The sequence below is a fragment of the Lygodium microphyllum genome, chromosome 13 (assembly GCF_053477565.2).
Source record: "Lygodium microphyllum isolate KBCC chromosome 13, Lygodium_microphyllum_v1.1.10, whole genome shotgun sequence".
In the NCBI taxonomy this organism is placed as follows: Eukaryota; Viridiplantae; Streptophyta; class Polypodiopsida; order Schizaeales; family Lygodiaceae; genus Lygodium; species Lygodium microphyllum.
The window spans coordinates 77,585,322-77,611,476 of NC_141147.1; the positions used below are offsets into that span (position 1 = coordinate 77,585,322).

The window sequence follows — 26,155 nt, forward strand, 5'->3', positions numbered from 1 at the left end:
TTGCATTTAAAATCATGGTTGAGCATGAAGGTATTAAACTTTTTGTACCATTGTCTAGGGGCTTGTTTTAGCCCATATAAGTTGCATTTCAGCTTACAAACTAAATGCTCTTTCTCTGGGATGGCAAAGCCTTTTGGCTGTTTCATGTACAGCTCTTCATCGAGATCACCATGAAAAAAAGCAGTCTTCACATCCATCTGATCCAACTCTAAATCCAAGGATGCGGTGAGAGCAAACAAAACACAGAGTGTAGTCATCTTTACCACTGGTGAAAAAACCTCTTGGAAGTCTATACCTTCCTTTTGTGTATAGCCCTTAGCAACTAACCATGCCTTATACTTGGGCTTCCCATCAATACATTTCACTTTGTAAACCCATTTATTAGGATAACTTTCCTATCCTTGGGCAAAGGTACAAGCTCCCAAGTGTTATTTGCATACAAAGACTTCAACTCTTTTTGCCCATTAATACATTTCACTTTGTAAACCCATTTATTGGGGATAGCTTTTCTATCTTTGGGCAAAGGTACAAGCTCCCAAGTTTTATTTGCATACAGAGACTTTATCTCTTCTTGCATGGCAAGTTTCCATTTTCTCTTGTTTTCACATGACTATGTCTCTCTAAATGTTAGAGGCTCACCTTCATTAGTCAACAAAATGCAATCCAAAGATGGTTGAAACCTTTGTGGTTGCCTTCTGACATGTGTAGACCTTCTTATCCAATGATTTGTATTGTCAGGCAATGGGTCTACATTCTTAGGTACATGCGTGAGATCACCATAGGTTGAGAAATTTCAAATTTCTTTGCTGTAAGCCCTAATCTACAGCAGAAATAAGGGTTTAGCAGTAGCCTTGGGAAGCTTGCGAGAAATTGGAAGTTTCAAGACTTAGATTCAACATGGTTGAAGTTGTTTTTAGCCTATTCAAGTGGAGAGACCAGCAAATCATTGAATTTGGGGCATTTTCCATCCCCATCAAAGCGGGTGAAGGCCAATTGATTGCCCAAATCAAGGGGTAAATCAGATTAAAGACTTGCTGGTCATTTTGGACAGCAAGGGAAGTTAGAATACTGAAAAGGATTGGGATAATCCCATTGTACATCAACTTCTTCTTCAATTAAGTTAAATAAATATCGAAAGAGGCGCCATTTTTGGGGCCAAGAGGGTGTCCAATGTCCAAGATTATATTGTAAAGTGTGCATTTTAGTTTTGTGAATTTGTTAATTGTTGTGAATAGTGCTTAATCGGGTTATTTATCACCCTATCTGAGGAGGAAGGTTGGTTACAAATGCCTTCCATTTTCATTCTGTTTTTGGAGTACGCAGTGATATTGCCCATTTAAGAGTTATTATTTATTGGCAGCTCAATATCATTAAGCTAGTAGATGTTCTTCCTAGAGATGATTTTCTTTCTTGGCATGCTATAGTCTCTTTGGTCTCTTTGTTAGCAATAGAGACTCTTTGCTCTCTTTGTTAGCAAGATGATTGCTTGTAGTTGCCCTCTTATTGTACATTTGAATTTTGGTAATCAATGTAAGTACTGTTTATTTGGGTGGGGGAGAGAGAGAGAGAGAGAGGGCTAAGTTGAACACGTGGTAACTAGAAGGTCTTGGATTCAACTTCTACATTCGGCATAGTCACTAAAAGGGAGATTTGAACCCAGGTTAGTAGGTTAATAAAATAAGTGGCTTGCTAGTAGGGTAGCCACTTGATTGATTTTTTGATTGAGAGAGAGAGAGAGAGAGAGAGAGAGAGAGAGAGAGAGAGAGAGAGAGAGAGAGAATCTTTCAAGTGATTTGACTTTTGTACACCTGTGATTCAATATGATATAAACTACTTGTTACACACACACACACACACAGAGTCCGGGGTGTGACGGTATCACCAATGAGTTTTTTGAGACCTATGCCACTCATTTGGCTGCACCTTTGAGCCTTAAGACAACAAATTTGGAAAATTGGATATATGCCACTCTCTTGGAAGGAGGGTTTGATTAAACTGATCCCTAAAGTGTCATCCCCCTTAGCCTCCAAGCATTGACGATCAATCTTTTTTATGGGCTCTATATATAAGCTTTTTACCAAAGTCTTGGCTAACAGGTTGCATGAATATCTTCCGAACATTATTCACCTTAAGGCTTACCTAGTATGGATTTATCAAAGGGCACTATAATCTTCACAACATCTTGAATGTCCAAATGGGAATAGATTATGCTCAACACATGAAACGGGAAATGGTGATGGTTTAGTTGGACCTTGAAGAAGCCTTTGATCATTTGGAATGGTCCTTCTTGGGTTAATTGATGCAAGGCATGGGTTTTGGCCTGAGAATATCCAGACTTATCAATACTATCACCATAGATTTCTCTTTAAGAGTTTTGCTCAATAGTGGTGTCATGACATCCTTCCCCCTTCGTCGATCGATTAGGTTGGTTGAGTCCTTTGTTCTTTGCCTTGGCACTCACCTCATTTTGACGATGTTATTGTATCTAGTGGCCAATGTCGAGGTGGTCGGATTCTCTCTCCCTTCACAAGAACAGTTGTAGGGCTAGGCCTTGGTGGATGACAATTTCATGTTTCTTAAGGCTGGTCGAGATAATATACAAATAGCAATGGCCACATGGGACTTATTTGCCCTTGCCTTGGAACTACACATTAATGTATCCAAGTCAGCCCTTATTAGCTGCACTGAGAGTGATCTTTGGGCCTTGGGTTGGCAAGGTAAGGTGGTGCTTAAAGGGTCAATTTTCAGGCACCTTGGGCTATCCCTTTGGAGAGTAGGTTTTGCGTAAAGAGCTAATAGATTGGACCTCCTAAGGTATGATGGATAAGTTTGTGTATTGGAAATCACAAGCTTGGCCTTTTCACTTGAGATTAAAAATAGGACAAACAATCATGATATCAATGGTTTCATATTACCTTCCCTTTCTTCCTTGGCTGAAGTCTCATTAGTAGAAAATTACTCAATCTGTTCGGTTTTTGCTTTGGAAAAAAGATTCTACAAGGATGGGTATTTCTTGAATCTCCTAGTACCTTTTTTTTCTCCCAAACGAATGGGTGGTTGGGTTGTTTTGGATTTGGAGATTGTTTTGGATTTGGAGACACACATGATTGCTCTTCGTTGGTCACTATTCTAGGCCTTGTGTGAGGGTATGCAACCTTGGTCCTTGATTGCTAGATTCTTCCTTGAGACTCAGGGTATCAAGCATGGGAACACTAGGATTTTTGCTTCATGGTGGCATGTGGTTAATGCCGAATAACCTATTCATCTTAAGTCTTCTATGTTGTTGAATCACTTGGTCCACTCCTGGAGATCGGTCCTTGTTAAGTCTACTTGGCACCCACCTCTGGATTGGGAGACAACAAACTCCTTGAAAGCGGAAGTGTTGATGGTTTCGAAGCTTCTCTTTGGCAAGGCAAAGATTAACAAAGGCTGATGTTGCATAGGATGGCACGCTTGGGGCTCGTCATTGTTGCTAATGCTTTTCTGCATGCTAGTGGGGTTGCTATGTCCTTCAGATCACTTAGGTGCTACTTTCACGTTCCTTGAGGCTATTGCAACTTGTGGAATGCTATCTTCACCTCTTTACGGGCCATGCAGCCTGTACCTTCTTTGGACCAAGAGGCCCTGAAACCAGCCTTCCTTCTTGGAATGGGTGGTGATAACCTGATTTAAGAGTTAATTACAGCAATAAATAAATGCACATAAAATGAAATACACACTTTACCATAACATTCTTGGATAGTAGACACCCTGTTGGCCCCAAAATTGGCGTCCCTTGCGGTATTTCTTTAGCTTTCATTCAATTGGAAGGAGTACAACTTGAGATTCTTCAATCTCCTCTTGATAACCAATTTCTCTTGCTGTCATAAATGTCCAGCAAGCCTTTTGGGTCATTTGCCCCTTGTTTCATCCAGGATTTCTTCTCCAATTTGACCCTTGGCTGGCCAAATGCTGCCCCAAATCAATTTGGGATGGACTGGCTCTTGAAATCCCTTGATAATCTTCAATTATCAGCTACTGATTTCAGTCCCTTGAGCCTTCAATCTTTGGCACGGATCCCAAGGTGGTTGCTAAACCCTACTTTCTGCTGTAGATTAGGGTTTATTATAGAAATTACAGATCAGCCCACCAAAAATAGCTGAGAATTGCTGAGAATGACTGAGCATAGGCTGAAGGAGATGAGAGAATGCTGTAGAGAGAGAAAATTTTGAGATTTGTTGTGAAGAACTGATCAAAATCAGTTGCTGCCCTGCTGTACCAGCCCCAACGGATGCACCAACAACAATAGGAGCATCAGAGATTGTGATTTTCAGGGGAGAGTGCATCAGCAGCAATTGTTAGCTTCCCAAGGTCAAGAATATGCAATCTCCATCACCAAAATGGTCTCTAATGGTTGGGAATTGGCCCCAAAAGCTGGCAGCAACAGTCCAACACCTCTTTCCAATGGCTCCAAAATGAAAAAAAACGAGATTTTCCTCTCCCTTCAGCCCTATTTAACCTTTCCCCCACTTGCATGGGAAAGTTTTGCCAAGTGGCAGCTTTCTTAATCCATTTTTAGCAATTTCCAGCCATTTAATTAATTTTCAGAATTAATTAATTCTGAAAATTAATTCAGCCCTTAATCCATGCAAATTGACCTTGCCCATCCAAAAATTAATTGGCTAGGCCAGTTGTAACCCAAAGTGGTCCCATGCATTAATTGACCCTTGGACAAGCATTAATCCATTAATTAACGCCTAGTCCCTAGTGTCACCACTAACACTTAATGGCCAATGAATGGTCCTAGGGGCAAACTGACACCAAAATTCACCTAGAATCTAACAAGTGTAACTCGTTATAACTTTTGCCTTTGACACCCATTTTTTTCACAGGGTTCTTCGGCCTTGTGACAGGCCCCTTGGCAAGATTGGATGATTAATGGTCGATTGCTTTTGGCTCATGCTTTGGTAAATCAATTATATCACTTGCTACTTTGTTATAAGGATTGGCTTGTCTAGAAAGGCAATACCACATGGGGTCTCTAGAAAGGCCAAGTGTGGTGGATGTTTGTGGTAATGACAGGCTAGCTTAACAAAACACCTTTCCGATCCAAGGTCTTCATTTGGTAAATGTTGATTGGTGTACTTCCTCTTGCCTCGGCACTTTCCAAGTGAAGGATTTTCAATGGTTGCTGCTTCTTTTGTCAAACATCAGTTGAAACCCCTTGCCAACAGTTCTTTGCTTGCTTGGTCATGTGGAAGGCTTGGTCACTAGCAATGGCCATTTGGTTCTGAGTGGTTGGGCTATTGATGTTTCCAAAGGATTGGGTCTTTGGACATCCCAAGTTTGTGGACCCGGTCCGGGCTGACATGAAAGTTCTCTTTCCTTTATTGCAGTTCTAGGGTGGTTGGCATATATGGACCATGAGGAATGCATTTATCTTTGATGCTTCATTAGGTGCGTAGAGTCACATAGCTCGCTTGAAAGGGCTTCTTCATTGGCAGCTAGACTTGATTGAGTTAAGAGACATTCTCCCTAGATAGGATTTGCTTGTTTGGCACATTGCAGTTTCTTCCGCCTCCCTTTAGTCATTCTACTTTCTTTGTACCTTCATCGTGACTACAAATGATGGCCTAGAGCCATCTTGCATTATGAAATCATTAATCATGTAATCTTGTACTTTTTCCATAATTAATACTATTACCTTTTATGGAGAGAGAGAGAGAGAGAGAGAGAGAGAGAGAGAGAGAGAGAGAGAGAGCGCGAGCTTTGCCAATGGTGTTGATACTCATGTTCTATGTTCCAAATTCCTATAAACTCCAGCAAGGCATATCCTGTGTGAAAAACAAGGGAAAATAAATGAAGCTTACAAAAAGTTACAAGATGGATGGTTGAACAATGGAGACAAAGTTCCTCCTGCAGAGTTTGCCAAGGTAAGGCTTTTTTAGTTGCCTCTCTTTGTGTATATTAGGGCTTCATACTGCTGGATTTACTATTGATAGATATGGTGTTTTTAGATGCTTTGTAAAACATCAATCAATCAGATGATGATTGAGTTAAATTCACATCTTTAAATCAAGCACTCTTTGTATCACATTTTCTTTATTGTTCGTGATGGAATGCCATTGCAAGATGCTGGGGGACTGAAAGAATTACGAAACATTAGAGAGAGGCAAGACTTGAAGACCAACATTAGGTGTTGGGAAAAGGGCCTTTCATATTTTAGGATTATTTCCTTGATGAAAAAGAATTCTAATACTATCCTATGTGTGCATGTGCACGTGCGCATGCGTGTATGTGAACAAAAGACTCGTTATCACAGTTTCTATTTCTCGAATTAGGTCTGCCTGCATCTATGTGACATCAGTTACTGTTTCTATCTCATATTTCCTGCAACATACTTGTTACCACAGTTTCTATTTTTTGAATTAGGGCTGCCTGCTTCTATGTGACATCAGTTACTGTTTCTATCTCATATTTCCTGCAACATAGTTGACTTCTACTTTTTTGATTTCACTGCTTAGACTTATGTACCTATTTAGACTTCTGCTCTTAGCTTCTGTTTTGACTTTATTTACTGCATCAGTGACATTGATGCTACTTTCAGACTTGGAAAAGGCTTTATTCTGGTAAATCATCACAAGTAACTACTACTTTGAAAAAAGAAAGCAAAAACCAAGTAAGTACTACAGCCTATGGTCTCTGATGACAGACCAGTGGAACCAAATAGTGGCAAAATGAGTACCCGAATTGGGGTAAACCGATCTTAATTACAAAACACAATGAGAGGCAAAATGAGGACCTGGTTGTCACGAGAGATGATAATGCTGATGCAAAGTACGAATTTGACACTCTCAGTAAAAAAGTCGTTTGGTTTGGGGCAAACCTTTCCCAAGTATCTAATACTAAATGAAAATTGGGTATGATGGTATAGCTGATCAAAAAAGTTATGACAAGTTGTGAAGAAATGCTCTAAACGCAGAAAACACAAAACCAATTGTATGACAAAGCATAGACTGATAAACATAGAGCACAATTATGGTTCAGGTAACTCAGAGACAGTGAGCACAATGAATGATGAAATGAATGAATATTGAATATACAATGATCATGCAACAAACACACTACTATGTAGTGAATACTAAACCTCGAACCCTCATATCTCTAGGATCAAGGTTGAGATTATGAGCTAGAGAGTGTGTTGTACTCCGAATGGATCCCGAAACGTAGCAAGGCAGCCTCCAAGTGTTGGACACTAGCAAATGCAGCCGGGGAAGGTTGGATCTGATGTAGACGGTAGTGCAAGAGGGAGAAAAACTAAATGTTGGGTTTTACTCACACCTACGCTCACATAGGAGTGCCAGTGATCCGTAGTAGGACACGGGTGGTTTTTAATCTTTGTAAGAGAGGTTCTTTACCCTAGTCATATTATTCTTTATTTGTGTATTTATGTTACATAGTTTGGTTACTTATCACACATTATACACTTTCGTGTGTGAAAGTGTTACTTATCACACATTACACACTTTCGTGTGTGAATGTACCCGGCACTTTCACAACCCTAAAGTCTAAGGGTTGTACTTTATACTTTGAGTTACACACTTCCCAACTAATCAAGTGTCGAGCAGTGACCACACTCTCACTCTCTCTATTGTCTACACACTCTGTGCTGAGCTGATAGCTGCCATCTCTGATCCAACAAGTGGTATCAGAGCACTAGGTCCATCCGGCAGATGCCGATGGTCTGTCCTGCAGCTTCCGTGCCAAGCCAACACTCTGTCCGCTAGCTGTAGCAACAGCCACCACCTGTACTGCAGCCCCCAAGCCAGGCTCGCCAGCCCAGCCAACAGCCGCCTTGTTGCTCCTGCTCGAGCCGCCTTGTCCAGGCAGTTGCCGCTGCCTCCCTGACCTGTCTGCATTGCTTGAGCCACCAGCTCTGCGAGCCTATCCAGGCCACTGCTTGGTCCTGTCCAGCTCTGCCAGGCTTGCTTGCATATAGACTACACTGCCCACCAGCCTGGGCAGTCCCGCCTGCAGCGCTAGCACCCACAGCTCGTCCTCCGCTTGTTCTTGATTGTCACAAGTATATCTTATCATTTTATTCAAAATATCAAAGCCAAAGCAAGGGGCTTTTATAGGGAAAGATCCATTTCTGCTACTACAATAGGTGCTTCAGTGCAAAAATTGCAGAAATTTGTTGGAATTTGGGTCGGAAAATTTGGGCCTTTTGTATGTTTGGTGGACATTGCCATATGTAATGAAGTTTCCATCTGAAATTGATTGAAATCTAGCACATTGGATAGTTAAATTTTGGGGTTTTTGTGTTTTTAGTGCTGCTGAGCACGGTTCTTGCATTGGACAGCGTGCTGCTTGTTGAAATCTGGAAAAATTTCAACACATTGAGACAATAGTGGTTAAGTGTGACATAGTTTAGTTGATTACAGCTTGGCATTTGCTGTAATTTTTGAAAATTTGCAGCTTTCCAAGTCAGGCTAGTTTTTGTTATTGCTCTTGTGCCTTTTGGAAGAGTGACATTTATCATGGAAAATCAGGGACAAAATGATCTCTTCACTTATGTATCTAAAGAGGATAGATTGGATGGCAATAACTATTCTCTATGGTCCTTCATGATGAAGAATGTACTTGTTGGAGATATGGCTCTTGCTACTCCTCCACAAGGAGGTTGTGGTTGAAGAAGCAAGAAAGTACACACAGAGTGAGGGAAGCAAGGGTGAGCTAAAGTTACGTGACGGGAAAAAAGTACATCATCAAAAGATACACATCAATCATAAGCACACAACCCTAGATTAGGGATTTGTGCATAATAGGCACTAGTGCTAAGCACTGTGCTTGCTAAGCATAAAAAGCCTAGAACTAGCCTAATAATACTGCCCCTAGCCTCCTGATGAGGTCACATGGGCTATTATTAGCCTGGGGGAAAAAACCTCCCTTAGGGGGAGTAAAAAGTGCCCCGAGCCACCTACAACCACCAATACTCCTATAGGGATACACATATATAGTGGAGAGTGCACTAACAAACCCCCCTGGAGTGATGTGTGGTGTATGTACACATGTTACAGGGTATGTAGCTTAATCACCAGGTAATGGGATTAAGTTTAAGAGCTGTCGAAAAGCCTCAAACTTATCACGTGGTAGTGCCTTGGTGAAAATATCAGCTACATTATCGTGTGTAGACACGTGAGACAAGCATATCTCTCCTGCTGCGAGTCTCTCTCTGACATAATGGTAATGTACCTCTATGTGCTTCGTGCGAGCATGAAACACAGGGTTCTTGGCTACAGCCAAAGCACTCATACTGTCAGTGAGAATGGATGTAGAAGCATGCTGCTCCAATCCAAGATCTGCATAAAGCCTCCTGAGCCAAACACACTCAACTGTGGCTGTGAAAGCAGCCCTGTACTCTGCCTCACAACTGCTAGTGGCCACCGTAGGTTGCTTCTTACTGAGCCATGAAATGCATGCATCACCCAAAAAGAAACAATAACCGGAAGTGGACACCCTTGTGTCATAATCTCCTGCCTAGTCTGAATCACTGTAGCCCTGCAAGCATGAAGCATCCCCCCTGGGGTAAAACAATCCAAGATGCATAGTACCCTGGAGATATCTAAATATTCTCTTCACAGCCTGCCAATGTTTTGTGCCTGGACAGTGCATAAATCTGCTCAATACGGATACCCCATACTGTATGTCTGGCCGAGTGTTGCATAAATACAGTAATGATCCAACAGCCTGCTTATATACAGTGGCATCAAAAAGTTCTCCTGCATCCTCAAGACTCAACTTTACACCTGATTCCACGGGAGTGGCAACCGGTTTGCAATCCTGAAAGGAAAACTTCTGTAGCAATTTCTGAATATACATAGATTGCTGCAAATATATGCCCCCTGATGTCTGCATAAACTGTATACCCAAATAGTAATACAACGGACCAAGATCTGACATTTCAAAGCGGTGCTGTAATTCAGCTTTAAAAGCTGCAATATGCACTTTCTGTGGCCCCGTGAGCAGCATGTCATCAACATATAGAACTAAAATCAGAAACATATCCTTTGCACTCTTGACATATAGAGTGCTCTCAGCTGAACTCTTCAGAAAGCCTTGGGAAGCCAAGTAAGAATCAATCTTCTCATACCATGCTCTAGGGGACTGTTTCAACCCATATAGAGCCTTCTGCAATCTGCAAACTTTGGCTTCCTGCCCCCTAACTCTAAAGCCAGTGGGCTGCTGTACATAAACTTCCTCATGGATATCACCATTCAGGAAAGCTGTAGTAATGTCCAACTGATGGATAGTCCATCCAAACTGACCAGCCAAGGCAATCATGCATCTGACTGTGGTCATGCGAGACGTGGGTGCAAATGTCTCATCATAATCTATGCCCTTCTCCTGAGCATACCCTTTTGCAACCAAACGGGCTTTGTAGCGTGACACTGTGCCATCTGCATTCCGTTTGATTTTATACACCCACTTAACCCCTATGGCCTTCTTACCTAGAGGCAAGTCTGTCAGATACCATGTCTCATTCTTCATGATGCTATCATATTCTGATTGCATGGCGTGCATCCAATTTGGGTCTTCTGCTGCCTCCTCAAAAGAGACAGGCTCATCCACCTGAGTGGGTTCATCCTCACTGTATGTGCCCTCACATGCATGATAATCAATACTCATCCCATGAGCACGGCGGGATCTTGTCCTGGTAGGCAAAGGAACATCAATGTGGCTGTCCTGCAATGTATCTAGCAACCACCTAGGCACCCGTCTGGACACTTCAGGGACTGCCATGTGCTCGGATGATGGCTGTGGCAAATCAGCCTGTGACTGTACTAAATCATGAGCTGCACCAGTAGGATCAATAACATTTGTTGCTGGCTGTATACCAGCTGTACCGAGCTGATTTTGGGGCTGAATTGCATCTGCTACAGGCCCCACAATGTCAACAACCCGTGGTAAATTTGTGGCTGCACTTCTTCCCTCCTGGGGCAGGAGCAATTCGAAGACATCATGACTGTAAATTTCTGGTTGCCTACGGAGCGTAGACCAATCAAAATTCTGCTCCTCTGCAAATGTAACATCTCTGCTGGTTAGAATCTTCTGTGTACCAGGATGGTACAGCCGATAGCCCTTGCTTTCACTGCTATAACCAACAAAAATGCATCTTACAGCCTTGTCATCCAACTTACCCCTCTGATGCTGTGGCACTAAGGCATAACTCAAGCATCCAAAAACCTTGAAGCCTTTGACAGAAGGCTTCCTGCCGGTCCACATCTCAAATGGAGTCCTCTCATACTTCTGCAAAGCTTTCTTTGGGCACCTATTCAGCACATAATTGCTGCACTGCAGTGCTTCCATCCAAAATTTGTTAGGGAGGCCCTTCCCCTTAAGCATGCATCTGGCCATTTCCATCACAGTACGGTTAAACCTTTCAGCTTTACCATTCTGCTGGGGTGTGTATGGCACAGTGCACTGATGGGCAATACCCTTGCTTGCCAAGAACGCATGAAAAGTATGAGACATGTATTCCCCCCCTCGATCGGTACGAAGGGTGGCAACCTTTTCCTGTGTCTGATTCTCCTGCAACAAAATAAAGTCTTTGAACCGTGCTTCCACCTCCGATTTATGCCTCAGTCCATAAACCCAAGAGTAGCATGTAAAATCATCAATGAATGTAACGAAGTATGCACAGCCACCTATGGACTTGGTCCTCATAGGACCGCAAACATCTGAATGAACGAGCTGCAATTTCCTGGCAGCCCCATATGTGGACAACTTAGGCACTGGGGTCCTGTGCATTTTGCCCAATATGCATCCCTCGCACACATGACGAGAGGGTAACTGTATGGGTGGCATGTCCTCCACCATAGAATGTGCCTGCAATCTCTGTAAACCCTTGAAGTGTAGATGGCCCATCCTGGCATGCCACAGCTCAGCAATGGCCAACTGATCACTAGTAATCACAGCACAAGCATCATGTACTCCAGCCCTGTAGTGATCCAATCTATACAACCCACGACATAAAGTACCTGTTGCAACAATGCAACCCTCATCAGAAAGGTCATGCACTGTGCATTTCCTTCCAGAAAATGTCACCTCAAGTCCTCCCATGGCAATAGCAGGGACGGAAAGGAGATTCTTCTGGATTCCTGGAACATAAAGTACATCTGTGAGTGTAAAAGATCCACCTTGTGTGGCTGTAAGTACAATCTTGCCAACTCCTTGTATAGCATAAGCGGAGTTATTGGCACATGTAACTGTACCTCTCTCGGAGGTAGCATCAAAAACTGAAAATAAATTCCTCTGTGAGGTAATGTGCTTACTAGCACCTGAGTCAAAATACCAATCCTCCTGAGAGGTCACAGAGAGGCATGATTCATCTGTAGTGTGCATAGAAGGGTTGTACGAGCATGATACTGTACAAGCCCACTCATCATCAAAGTCCTCGTCTCCATGCGAGACAATGGACAGATTGGCTGTCTCCTTCTTCTTTGCACTAGATGCATCTGCCTGTGCTACATTTGCTTCCTTCTTTGTGCCCTTTTCCTTCTCTTTTGCAATTCTTTTCCGGCATTCACCAATATAGTGACCCGGTTTCCTGCAATAATGACATTTCCCCTTTTTCTTGGGCTGATTTTCATCTTTTTCCCCACTGACAGTTGGCTGGTTGGCTGCTGTTTTTGGTTTATATGCAGCCCCAGACACAGCTTTACCCTTGCCCTTTTGACTTGCCATGAAGGCCTGATCACCCTGCTGAAGTATGCTCCTGTTTTCTCTTGACTGTTCCTCCTGCAATAGTATCTGCACTAGGTTGTCAAAGCGAAAGGAATCAGGATTCCCTTGCATGATTAACCTCAATGTAGAAGCAAGAGCCTGATAAGACTCAGGAATACCATTCAGCATTACAGTGACCATAGACCCATCTGTCATGTCTTCCCCTAAGGAAATCAACTGCTCACGCAAGTCCTTAAGCTTGGTAATGAAGCTATCCATAGTCTCTCCTTCATGCATCACTAAATGATCAAGCTGCCTTTTAAGATAGGCTACCCTGGCTTCATTGCGTACCTGATAAAGGTTAGCCAGGGTGTCCCATGCCTCCTTAGCGGACTTACAAGACCGTATGTGAGGTATAAGCGCAACTTTGACCGACAATGCTATCATAGCATGTGCTTTAGCATCCCTCTCATCCCACTTTTGCTGTGCATCTGTGGTGGGAGCTGGGGGTGGAGCTGGAATACCTCTTCTGCCAGTGGTACTAGTGGAGTCCTCATCCATGTCTGAGGTCACACGAGAGCCAGGACGAGGTTCTGAACCCTCCACAATCTTGCTAAACCCGTGTGCCACTAGTATGTGGTTCATCATATATGACCACAGTGGGTAGTTGGAGCTCCCATCAAGCTTGTTCTCAACAGAGAGCAAATCCAACACACCATCCTTGCCCATTGCGTAGGGTGTATTGCACAAGAATCACCTGAAAGAAAAATAAAAGGAAAATCCCAAAACAAAATATCTCTTCCGAGATTTAGACACAATCACTTGCTTTACTCTGTCCCACTGCATAAGGGCAATGTCAATGCATACAAATCTGTCCCAAAACTGTAATCCCTTCTCAGTGTTCAAATTGAGAGCATAGCATCCACACACACTGTCACACAGTGTTCCTGTTCTGCTGCACCACAATAAAGCATAAAATCCCCCAATTTCTCACTCAATTCCTGAGTGGATAGGCACAATCTTGTTGTACCAAGTGTAAACAAGGCATACACACAAGAAATGTCGAAAAGCCCCTTGATTGGAAGGGTAAATCTGATCACAATTGTTGCGTACACGCTGCCCAATGCATAAAATCAGCTACAGCAACACCCTGGTGGCAAAAGCCCCAATTTTTCACACTTGTATCGGTCCTCGGGAGAACCCACAAGTCACGGGAGAGCTGGTAACAGCAAATACAGTCGTTTTCACAAACCCACAGGTTGTTAATCACTGCTGCGCTGCAAATACAAGCTGGAACAGATCAAAATTGAACTGTTTATTGCTTCTGGAAGCTGTTTTCAGCAGTGCGCTCAATCGGAAGTGATACTGGGTTGATTTAATGACTGAATCAAGTGTCGACACAGCATGTACAGGTCTGTACAGCCCTGTTAATGAGGCGCGATGTGGCGAAACAGCTCCTGGAGCTATTTTCCCTGTCGATTTGACCTGAACAGGCTGAGAATGACCTCGAAACTGTTCTAAAACTGTGCGCGCCTGAGCTTATCAGCTTGTAGGCTGTCTTGAGCATGTGTATGAGGCTGTAGAAGCTTTCAAAGACCCTCGACAGGGGGCGACTGCAGGTCTAGAACTGAGCGCGACCACACGTGTGAGAGTCTGGTGTTGATTCCCGCGACCAAATCGAAGGTACAACCTCCCATATGCTGAAAAGAGTGGCGGCGGCCTGTTTTGCAGCAGTTCCTGTCAATTCCAGAATGTCTTGAGTCGATATGAAGCTCACGAGCTGAGGGTACGCGATGGGATGCTCACGGGAGTGATGGGATGGCTCTGATACCAAATGAAGAAGCAAGAAAGTACACACAGAGTGAGGGAAGCAAGGGTGAGCTAAAGTTACGTGACGGGAAAAAAGTACATCATCAAAAAGATACACATCAATCATAAGCACACAACCCTAGATTAGGGATTTGTGCATAATAGGTACTAGTGCTAAGCACTGTGCTTGCTAAGCATAAAAAGCCTAGAACTAGCCTAATAATACTGCCCCTAGCCTCCTGATGAGGTCACATGGGCTATTATTAGCCTGGGGGAAAAAACCTCCCTTAGGGGGAGTAAAAAGTGCCCCGAGCCACCTACAACCACCAATACTCCTATAGGGATACACATATATAGTGGAGAGTGCACTAACAGTGGTCAAAGGCAAGCTTTGGTTTAGCCACCACCCCAAAGAATAATTGCACAGAGGACTTGGGATAGTAGGGATGTCCAAGCATTGTCACTTATTGCATTGACAGTTCAACGGTCTATAATCTTGCATATTCGATTTGTTGCTACTTCACGGGTAGCATGGCTCACACTTGAGCATATGTTTCTTGGGAAAAAAATTATTCACATTTATTTCTTAAAGAAGGAGCTTGGAAATGTAGAGATGGAAGAAGGTGATGCTATGTAGGATCATCTTAATAAAATTCAGGACTTACGCGAGTAGTTGTTGATGAATGTAGATAAGTATTATTTTGATGTTTAGATGATCTCTACTACTTTGAATTCTTTGCCACCTTCTTATTTGGCCTTTTATACGGCATTGAATCTTACAATGCGAATTTCTACGCAGCCACTTATCTTTCTTCAATTGGTTAGTTTGTTGCTAGAAAAAGAGCAAACAAGGAAGAATAGTGGGGTGGATGTTGTAGCTTTTGAATAGGGTGTTATGGCAAGACAAAAGGGCAAGGGCAGTCAGTCTAGGAATGCTCCGCAGAGTTTTGGAAGTTTAAGAACTTCACAAAACAACAAGTAGGGGGCACGCAAGCCAAGAAGGGGAAATGCCATTATTGTAAAAAACCAAGTCATTACATCACAGAATGTAAAAATGTATTGCTAAGAAGAAAAATGAGGAGTTTGGGATGTGTGTTTCAAATGCATCTACTACTACTATTGCTATATTCTTTTTACACTTACAGTTATGATTCTTCTTGGGTAGATAGAGCATTCAACCCTACAGAGGATACTAGCATCTTTGCCAGTGGTGCTTCTAAGCACATTACATTCTGTATGGATTTTTTACCTCTGTTGTTGCAGCTCCTTTTGGCAAATCAGTGTAATGTGCCGGCAATGCATCTTATTCTATTAGAGATGTTGGAGAGATTGTCTTGCTAGCTTCACTTTTCATTTGTAGGATGCTTTATATGTGCCAGGGAGAAAGAAGAATTTATTGTTCATTTCTTCTTTAGCAAAGTGTGGAATGCAAGTCACATTTGATGATAATAAATGTATGGTCAGGAATAAGGAATTCTTGACTTTGGTACTCATTGGTACATTATGTCGTGGATTTTATTAGTTAGATACTCATTTGGTTGATCAATCAATTTATTTGGCATTTACTATTACTCCTGCCATGTCACAGACAAAGTTATGGCATGCTCCCATGGGGCATGTGAACTATGGCAGTTTGATGCTTATGCAACGTACTCATATGTTGGATCTTGGAGAGACCTCTTGAGCACATTTGTGGGATGGATTTTGGGAAAAATGGATTGGCATTATTTTCCTCGTGATGTTGCTTTTAAAGCTATGGTTAGATTGCAAGTTATACATTTAGATGTATATGGACCCATGTAAACAAAGTCATTAGGTGGATGCTATTATTACGTCACCTTCATTGATGACTTTACTTGTTTTTGTTGGGTTCATTGGTAAAAAAGTTAGAAGTGTATGATGCATTCTTGGCTTTTATTGCACTTGTGGAAAATCAATTTGGCTGTTAGATTAAGACTCTCCATTCAGACCGAGGGGGGGAATATGTCTTCCTTGTTGAATAATTTTTTGAAGCGAAGGGTATAGATTGTACGATCCTGTTTCCAAGAACGTTTTCGTTAGTAGAGATGTGATTTTTGATGAAAAATCAAAATTATCTCTTGTTGATTATGACACATATTAGGCTGCAAATGATGTGTTTGAAGGGTTGCTACCTATATCTTTTGGTGATACAATTGGAGCTTCATTAAATGAACAAATTGTTCAACCAACTGCTCCATTAAATAATGCAGAAATTCAGCCTATGGCTGATCTGAATATGCAGCAATATGCTGAACTTGAGGTTCGTCAAGAGCATGCACATAATTAGGAGGCTAGACAAATACTTAGATGGTACTTGCTTGCTGGTCGTACTCAAAGACAAACATGTTTGCATGATCATGCTAATGCTATGGAGTTTGTTATGAAAACAAACACACTTGATGATGACGAGCTTGATTCTTTTGGGGATGCACAACAAAGTGTGCATTGGATGCTAGCAATGCAAGCTGAATTTGATTCTATCATGAAGAATCAAACATGGGATTTAGTTACATTTCATGTTGGAAAGAAAGCCATTGGTACTAAAGGGATCTATAAGCTGAAGTGAAAAGCGGATGGATCCATTGATAAGTATAAAGCGAGGTTTATAGCAAAAGGCTATGAGCAAAAGAAATGCATTGATTATGAGGTGACATTTGCTCCTACATCTCGTATGACTACTAATAGGTGTATGGTTGCATTGGCTGTCCATAATGGTTGGATTATGTACCAGCTTGACATTAAAACTGCATTTTTACGTGGGTAGATTTAGAAAGAAGTGTATGTTCAGTAACCCATGGGTTTTGCAGTTGAAGGATCTAAACACTTGGTATGCAAGCTAAAAAAGCCTTTGATGCCTTCTTACTCAACCAAGGGTTCATTAATAGCCCATCAGAGTCTACGCTTTATGTATGCAAAGAGGAGGGATCCTTGTTGGTCATTTGTCTTTATGTAGATAACCTTCTACTCACAGGGACACATGTTGGTCAGATTTCAGCATTTAAGGAAAAATTGCAATAAACTTTTGAAATGTCAGATTTGGGGCCTTTGCATTACTATTTGGGCATTCAGTTTCTTCATGATTCTAGGGGCATTAGATTGTCATAGTCTAGATATATTGGTAAACTCCTCGAGAGATTTGGCTTTTAGGATTGCAAGCCAATAAGTACACCAATGAAGACTGGACTTAAGCTGTCTTTGCATGATGATAGTGACATGTTTGACATTCATACATACGCTCTAGTAGTTTGGACGTCTCATTTATTTATCCAACACAAGGCCAGCTTTCTAGTTTGCAGATTCAATCTTGAGCAAATATATACACAGCCCACACATGCCATATTGGCAAGCTGTGAAGTGTGTTTTTCGTTACTTGTAGGGCACTAGGACTCTTGGATTGCTTTATGCCAAGGGGGGGCAGCTGCAGTTATATGCTTACAGTGATTCCAATTGGGTTGGAGATTTTGATTCTTATCACTCTACAAATGGAAATTGTTTCTTTCTTGGCTCATCTCGCATTTCTTGGCTTAGCAAGAAACAATCCACTTTTGCCACATCGTCCTGTGAAGTTGAATACAAGGCAACTTTCACTACTACAATTGAATGTGTATGGTTGAGATGTTTGTTAAGTGATCTTGATGTATTTGCCACGGAGCCTACTTCTTTGTTTATTGATAGTCAGAGTGCCTAGTTAGAGTGCCATTGTAGTGGCACGGAACCCAGTGTTTCATGCGTACACAAAACACATTGAGATACATTATCACTTTGTTAGAGAGAGGCTACATGCAGGGGACATCAACCTTGTCTACTGTCCTATCAACAATAATGTGGTTGACATCTTCACCAAAGCTTTTCTTTGCGATAAATTTGAAGCATTTCGCAATGCTTTAAATTTGATCTCCTTTGGTGTATGATCCTTGTATGTTAATCACTTTTCACTTCAAGGGGTTTGTTGAGTTTCACTCATGCCTATGCTCACATAGTAGTGTCGGTGATCTGTAGCTATATTGTTTTTTATTTGTATATTTATTTTACACAATTTGGTCACTTGGGTCACTTATCACACATCGTATACTTTCCTATGTGAACGCACCTTAAGGCACTTACACAATCCTAAAGTCTAAGGATTGTACTTTGTACTTTGAGTTACTTACTTTCCAACTAATCAAGTGTGGAGTAGTAACCACACTCTCACTCTCTATTGTCTACACAATTTGTGCTGAGTTGATAGCTGCCATCTCTGATCCAACACTAAAAACGTAGGTACCTGAGGAGAGAGAAAAATGGTCAACAATTGAGCAACAATTGAAATCAATAGGGGATTGTGCAAAAGATGCAAGTGATAGCTAGAGAAAAGAGAAAATCAGCAAATGTAGATTTCAAAGATGGTGATAGTTTCTGATTGAGGGCGACAACACCAAATGATGATGTTAGTATCAAACGCAGCAATCAGACATTAGGTGATAGCGGTAGGGTGAAGGTGAAGGTTGGAATCATGTGCCAGATGGTAGTAGATGGTTGGGGGAAGCTTTGATTGTGATGTTCTCCACGAAGGGGATGTGGGCAGCAAAGATACGGCTCCTGAAACTCGCAAAAACAAGATTGAGGGAGAGTGGTGGGATGCATGCCTATTTATAGAAAGTTTGGGGCACCCAGATTAGGGTTTTGCATGTGGGACATAGTGACTCTCTAGGATCGTGCTAAGGAGGCTTATAGGTGGGTCATGACACAAAGAGGAAGAAATGTGTGTGTGTGTGTGTGTGTGTGTGTGTGTGTGTGTGTTGTAAGGAAGTGGGGTCTCTCTCTCTGGTAGGGTTATTAGGATAGATCTCACCAATCTAGATGTTAGGAGGACATGGTTGGCACCAACCTACGAGCTAGGGATGAAGATGATGTTGGGCTTAAAATTTATTACCTAGTGATTAGCTCTTTAAAAAAGCCCCAAAACAGTAATTACCAAAAGTTTCATTAAATGGGGAGTGGATCTAGAGAGTTTTTGTGTCCCATATGCAAAACCCTGATTTGGGAGAATCCTTCCACATCTATAAATAGATAGGCTTCCCACCATTCAGTCTCATTCTTTTGAGCAGGTTTCTTGGGTTCACGTATAAATTTCAGCCATCAGCTGCTGACTATTCGATGTCCAGCTGCCATCGACTGCAGCCCATCACGATCCAGGGCTAGGTGGATTGTTTTTAGCCATCACCCTGTTGTTCTGGAGGTTCCCACAGCTACCAGCAGTCCACGTCATCATTAGAGCAGTCTGCCTTGCACTTGCTGCCTCAGCTGCCAGGCGACAGGCTGTTCTTCACTCTACCTACTCCAGATAGACTCCATGACAGTCTTCAGCACCCGTTCAGCCATTTTCAGCTGCCACCCAGATCAGCCAGGTGCCTGAACTGCTGTGTTTTGTTGCTGCCCTGGTCGCCTTGCTGCCACCATTGCTCTGGAGGTCTTTGTTAGCCCCAACACACTCCTACAGGCTGAGTTTTGCTGCCTACCCCAGTTCGACTGGTGGTTACAACTCTTGGGATTTGTCTCTGATGGACATTACACTCTGACACTCCATCGCACTTTTGGCTTTTTTGTGGTTTTGTTTTTTCCAGTGGTGAATACGGCTTTGCATGCTGGCTAGATGGCCTCTCATACAGCTGATTATTCTTTGATTTCAGCAACCTTAATAAGTGAATGAATGAATGAATGAGAGAGAGAGAGAGAGAGAGAGAGAGAGAGAGAGAGAGAGAGAATTTACGAAAGAAAAAAAAAGAGAGAGAGCGGGGGGGGGGGGGGGGGGGGGGTGGGGAGAAAAAGAGAGAGAGCCATCTTTTTCTACATGATTGCCTGGAGCCATCCTGCATCTTGTAATTCTTGTAATCTTGTACTTTTTTCATAATTGAGAGAGAGAGAGAGAGAGAGAGAGAGAGAGAGGATTTACGAAAGAAAAAAAAGGGAGGGGGGGGGGGGTGGGGAGAAAAAGAGAGAGAGCCATCTTTTTCTACATGATTGCCTGGAGCCATCCTGCATCTTGTAATTCTTGTAATCTTGTACTTTTTTCATAATTGATACATACCTGTTACGGAGAGAGAGAGAGAGAGAGAGAGAGAGAGAGAGAGAGAGAGAGAGAGATTATAGTGTGCTACTGATTGCAGGTAGCATCTGAATACTCAGAGTGCCCTTCTGGGAAAAAGGGTGGGGATCTGGGCTGGTTTCCTCGTGGAAAGATGGCAGGTCCTTTTCAAGATGTTGCATTTTCTACTCCTGTTGGTGCTTGCAGTGCTCCTTTCAAGTCTACGTAAGTATCTTGAAAGCCATATTTTGCTATCAAATTAGAAAATGTCATTGTCAACAGTATTGAACATTTTAGAGCCACATGTTTGGAAAGTAATTTTGCCAGCAAATTAATGGACTTGCAGCCATTCCCATTCTAACTCTGGACTGCTCCCAATTTTCAGTTTAATGTTGCTTTACTGTCCCAAATATTGATATTTTTAAAATTCTGAGCAATGTATGTTGTCTATTAGTTTTCTTCTTAAAGGTAATGTCTATTTCATGTCAAAGTGAGTCTGAAATTTTCACATTTGCAACTTCTGCATTCTGGGCCATTGGGGCCATCTAAGTGCTCCAAATCAGAATTCTTTGGTACAAGTCCTTGGTCTTCTCTGTTATGGACATTATACACATCATTTATTTTCATATCTTCTTGTACATGCACAAAATTATTGAAGGTCTCACAGGTAGTATTGATTCATTTGTCAGTGTTCTTACGTGTAAAATTAGTTGAATACCACATTAGGTCATTATATTCATACACATTCTCAGTGTATATGAGATAGTATGTAATAGTTTCCCCATCATTACAGAAAGACCTCATGTGGATTCAGTGACATTAAATTTGACTAGTAATTTCTGATGAAAGAGCGGACGCTCTTTATAATAATCTGAAGATATTGGTCCAATGAGTTATGTTCAATGTTGGGTAAGCATGCCTGCTGGACTGTCTGAATCTTGTTGCATACTGTACACGAATACTTGCATTGAACAGGATGAAATAGGAATCCCTAATTATTGGCTCATCCAAGTCAGTTGCCTGTGTATACTGGCCTTTACAAGCAGGTTCATGTCAAAGACTTTCCTCTCAGCTTGGACTCCTCTCAATGTAATGTAGATATATAATAGAATTCCTTTACCTGATTATAACCAATCTTCACATTTCTCAAGGAAATTCACATCCTATTGTTTTTGATCATCTGGGTTTGGTCATTTTCCCCGAAGGGTGAGGAAGATCATTGTTGTGAGAGAGGTCTATTGGACCAAGGACAGGGCTAATGGAAAATCTTGGACAAGCACAAAGCTAGGCTTGTGCCCAAAAACCTGGGTTGGACTATGCAGAGACATTTGCACCTACTACTTATTGCTTTAGTTGCTTATTGTTGATGGCCCTTCTATCATTTGTAAGTCAGCCTTCTTGAAATTGGGTCTTATGAGAGGAGATCCACATTGAGCAGGCAGGGATCTCTTGGAGGGATGCAGACACCAAGGGCTTGGTATGAGCTGTTTATTGGTACTTGTTAGATGTCAGAACTACACACTTCTTTTGTACAGTTTATTATGCTCTATCATTTTTGTTACACAGTTAGTTACAAGCTCCTTACTTTTGGGTGTTTATGAATAGGCATGGCTACCATATTATTCTGGCAGAAGGCAGGAAGAATTGAGCTGTGACAAAACATAGTGGCTGGTCTTTTCATAAATTTGATGCAGAAGAGCAGCTGAAGTATAATATGACCTTTATCTTCAGAGTGACTACATGGTCATCATGTATGAAAGTGTACCCAATGGTAATAGATAAGCACATAAAATCTTATTTTGTTTTTCACTGGCACAGTGAAGCAGGTTCAGAACTCACTGTTATTTCCAATGATAGCAACTATAATTTATCTTCTTGTATTAAGGTCTTGCTAGTAACTCTTTTGATCGGCATTGGCAGTATATCATAGTGCACATTGTTGGAAATACACACTTGTAAAACATGCTGGGTTGATCAACATTAAGCCAATCTGAGTTGTCTGCATTCTGAGTTTCTACATGTGATATCTATGGGATACAAACTCCCCATGTAGCAAGGTTGGTACCAAGATCAGATGGTCACAAAGACATGGTGGATTTACTCTCTTATCCTGACTCTCAATGGGTGTGTCTTATAGCAATTTAGACAATTTTGCTTACATGTTTAGGGAATTTTGAATACTTACATAGGTAGACATGGCATGTTGATACTTTCAGGGTCAAATTAGCACATTTTAGATCAATTTAATTCCACAGATGCCAAGCTGCATTTTGATATTTCACGGAGATTATAATTGAAAACTCATTCCACAGAGAGAGAGAGAGAGAGAGAGAGCGAGAGAGAGAGAGAGAGAGTATGCACGCATGTGGGGATTATGAAAATTTGTTTGACCCATGAGGTATCTATATGAAGTATGATATTTTTAACACTTCGGACAGATCTAGGGTCTGTTACGCGCGTGCTCTCTTGTGCATGCACGCATGTGGGGATGATGAAAATTTGTTTTACACATGAGGTATCTATATGAAGTATGATATTTTTAACACTTAGAACAGATCTAGGATCTGTATGCTACTTCAATATTGAAAGAAACTTCCAAACCTTGACCCGATCTTACATAGCGCTCATAGAGTGCACTCAAGGCTCCTAATTTTTGTTTGGAACTTTTTAAAGCTTTAAAAGAAACTGCTCGATCGATGTTGCCGTGTTTCTGACCACGTTACCGCAGCACAAAGGAGCGGAAACTGGGAAGAAGGAAAGAGAGCAAAAAAGACGCTAAAGCAGAAAAAGGTGCCTTGACTGGCAACCAATTCCTGAAAAATTCAAATGTTCGGACATGACCCTCAAGAGGCTTCGGTGTTGGGCCACGGCAAGGAAAGAGGAAAAGGTGCACCATTAAAATGCGGGAGTGCCCCCAAATCTGTGTAAAAGAGTGCCAGGCTTCCATTAGTGGGAATAGGATAAATTAGAATGGTGGGAAATGGGAAAAAGGGCCTAGGTTACGGTCGGCCATGTAAAAGAGAGAAAAGGGGATGACCGCCCGAAAGGGATTTAGGGTTTTGTATATAAAGTTGAAAAGTGAATGAGAAGCCCATTCTTGGGTGTATGGCAAAAGGAGTCTTCTTCTTTCTCTCTTCTTTTCTCCTTCTTGCTTGTGTGTGCTCTTGAGAGAGGGAGTGTGAGAGTGTGAGAGAGTGAGTGTGTGTGAGGGTGAGGGATCAAGAGGGTGAAGCTCTTCACCATTTCCTCTCCTCTTCTTCTCTTCTTTCCCCTTCTCTTCTCTTGTGCGCGTGGCTATGGAGGATGGATCTTGGAGATGGAGGAGGCTTGAGGATGCTTGAGCTAGCATCTAGGATCGTGGAGCTATCGGAGTGCAAGAGAGAGGAGGGTATTCGATCGAGCATCAAGGTAAGCTCACTACTCTCGTGGGATCGACGGTGTGTCGGCTAGGTGAGAGATAGCCATTAGAGCTCGCTTGAAACACTTGAAAGAATAAGAGGTCCGAGGGTCTTGGCGGTTGAGCGAAAGCTTCCACATTTTGGTTCCGTTGCCGGGACTAACGGATTCAAGCTTGAGCACTTACGCGACAAGTAAGTATTTTGGGATATTTTGGTTCTTTGATGATTGGAAAGCATGGAGAATCTATTCCAATTTTTTGCCTTCGATTTTTGTTGCATTTAGCGTAGGTTAGAGTTAGGAGGTCGAACCGGAAAAGGATAGGGTTCACTATTTCAAAACAGGGTAAAAGCAGGGAGAAAGTCATGTAAATGCGCAAAATGCTCGCTAATGAGGACTAAGATCGATAAGAGGGATTAGGGGTGTCAACGCCATAGCTGGGAGGGTATATAAGAACCGGGAGGCCAAAAGAGAACTCATTTGTGCCATTTCAGTGTGAGAGAGAGAGAGAGAGCTAGAAAGCCCCAGGCCGTGTGATTCGATTGCATCACCGACGCACTCACCGACCCATTTAGGTATATGAATCCCTTTCTCAAACCCCCTAGATAGTATTTGGAGGTTTGTGCTTGGAATGGTTGAGTAGATCATAAGAATCGGGCAAGATTGGCATCACGCTGTTTTCGTCGCGCCGCTTTCGGCCTATCCGAGCTATTGCTTTTGGGCCGAGTCCCAGAATCGGCCTTCGGCCCCTTGCCATTCGGCCACTCGGTCGGAACCCTAGTCGGCACTCGGACTGTCCGAGTCAACCTGTCCGAGTGACCCTTCTCGCACCGTCCGAGCTAGAACTTTTTGATCACGTGGCACATTTGGCCTTGTGCCATTCGGCCAGTCCGAGCGACCCGTCTGAGTTTTAAAATTGGAACTCGGCCATACTCGGGATTCGACCCTCGACCAACTGCGGTTCGACCCGTCCGAATTAGCCTGTCCGAACTTGTTGAACCTGCCATTTGGCCCGTCCGAGTAAAAATCGTCCGAGCTAGATTTGGAGATTCAGCCCTTGACCCCGTGCCATTCGGCCCGTCCGAGTGACCCACTCGGACCCTGCAATTCGGACCACTTGATCCGAATGCAACTTTTTGTCAAAGCTGTCAAAAATTTGACCCGACCCAGCAAACGTGCATTAGCGCAACGTGTCGAAACCCTTCGGGCGTTCAGAACTTGATTCTGGCACACGGGATAAGAGACATTGTAGTACACAGCCGCTTAGCGGTGGGTAGTAGACAATTCAGGGATCCACGGACTAGGACGCAAGCCACTAAGCCACGAAGACGTGATTGATCGGAAGCAAACAAGGAAACATACAAAGAGTCCTAAACCTTGACTAAATGGTTGGAAAATGGGTCTACAAGTCTATCAGGCCAGAAATGAGTGAGAGTGAGTGAGGCGTCGAGGAATTGCTTGTTACACTCACATTGAATTTTGCACTTGAAGTATACTTAAGGAAACTGAAAGCCTGATTGGGCACAAGTGCACGAGGAACAACACACTCACCGAGTGGTTGTAAATTAAGAATTGTATTCAGTAATTAAGGGAATTCACTTAGATAAATCGCTCAAGGAACCCACCAATAGGAGAGGACCCAGGACGTAGACAAACACACGAAGTGCAGGAGAGAACCAAGCGAGGAGCGCCAACGACAAGGATCTGTCACGACTAGCCAACCTGGTCGACAGCGTAGCAAGGCGCAAGAATTCAACTATGACGGAGGAAGGCTCAGACCATCGGTTTACCAAGGAGCTCGATGTGAGCACATTCCCAGATGCTATACAGCAGATGGTGAGCAGTTACGATGCGCATGCCCAGTACGAGCACCGTGGCAGGACGGCAGATGTAATTATTGCAGACCTAGAGGAGGAGAGAAGGCTAGCCCGCAAGGCATAGCTGAGTATAATAGGGATCAACAAGCCAGGAGCCTAAGGCAAAGCATGGAGCTGCATGAGGTGCAGCAAGTGCTGAACTTGGCTGGCCGGAACCGAACAGACCAGGAAAGAGCACTAGAGGGAGACCTGACGCTGAGCGAGCTCCTCATGAAACGGCTGCTAGATAACACCGCAGTAGAGTAGAGTGCCACTGCACTAGCGACGTCGCTGCTTGCAGGAT

At 42.7% G+C, this 26,155-nt stretch overlaps 1 protein-coding gene across 1 annotated transcript in view; it reads left to right on the forward strand.

The window, feature by feature from the left end:
- Positions 1-22,707, forward strand: part of LOC148026810 (FKBP-like peptidyl-prolyl cis-trans isomerase family protein) — a 37,053-nt gene extending 14,346 nt beyond the window's left edge. The window contains exons 2-4 of the mRNA XM_087691341.1: positions 5,803-5,912; positions 20,682-20,824; positions 22,205-22,707. Of these exons, the coding sequence (XP_087547467.1) occupies positions 5,803-5,912; positions 20,682-20,824; positions 22,205-22,247 (296 nt within the window). The 3' untranslated portion in view covers positions 22,248-22,707. The remainder of the gene's footprint in view (positions 1-5,802; positions 5,913-20,681; positions 20,825-22,204) is intronic.
- Positions 22,708-26,155: the final 3,448 nt, after the last annotated feature.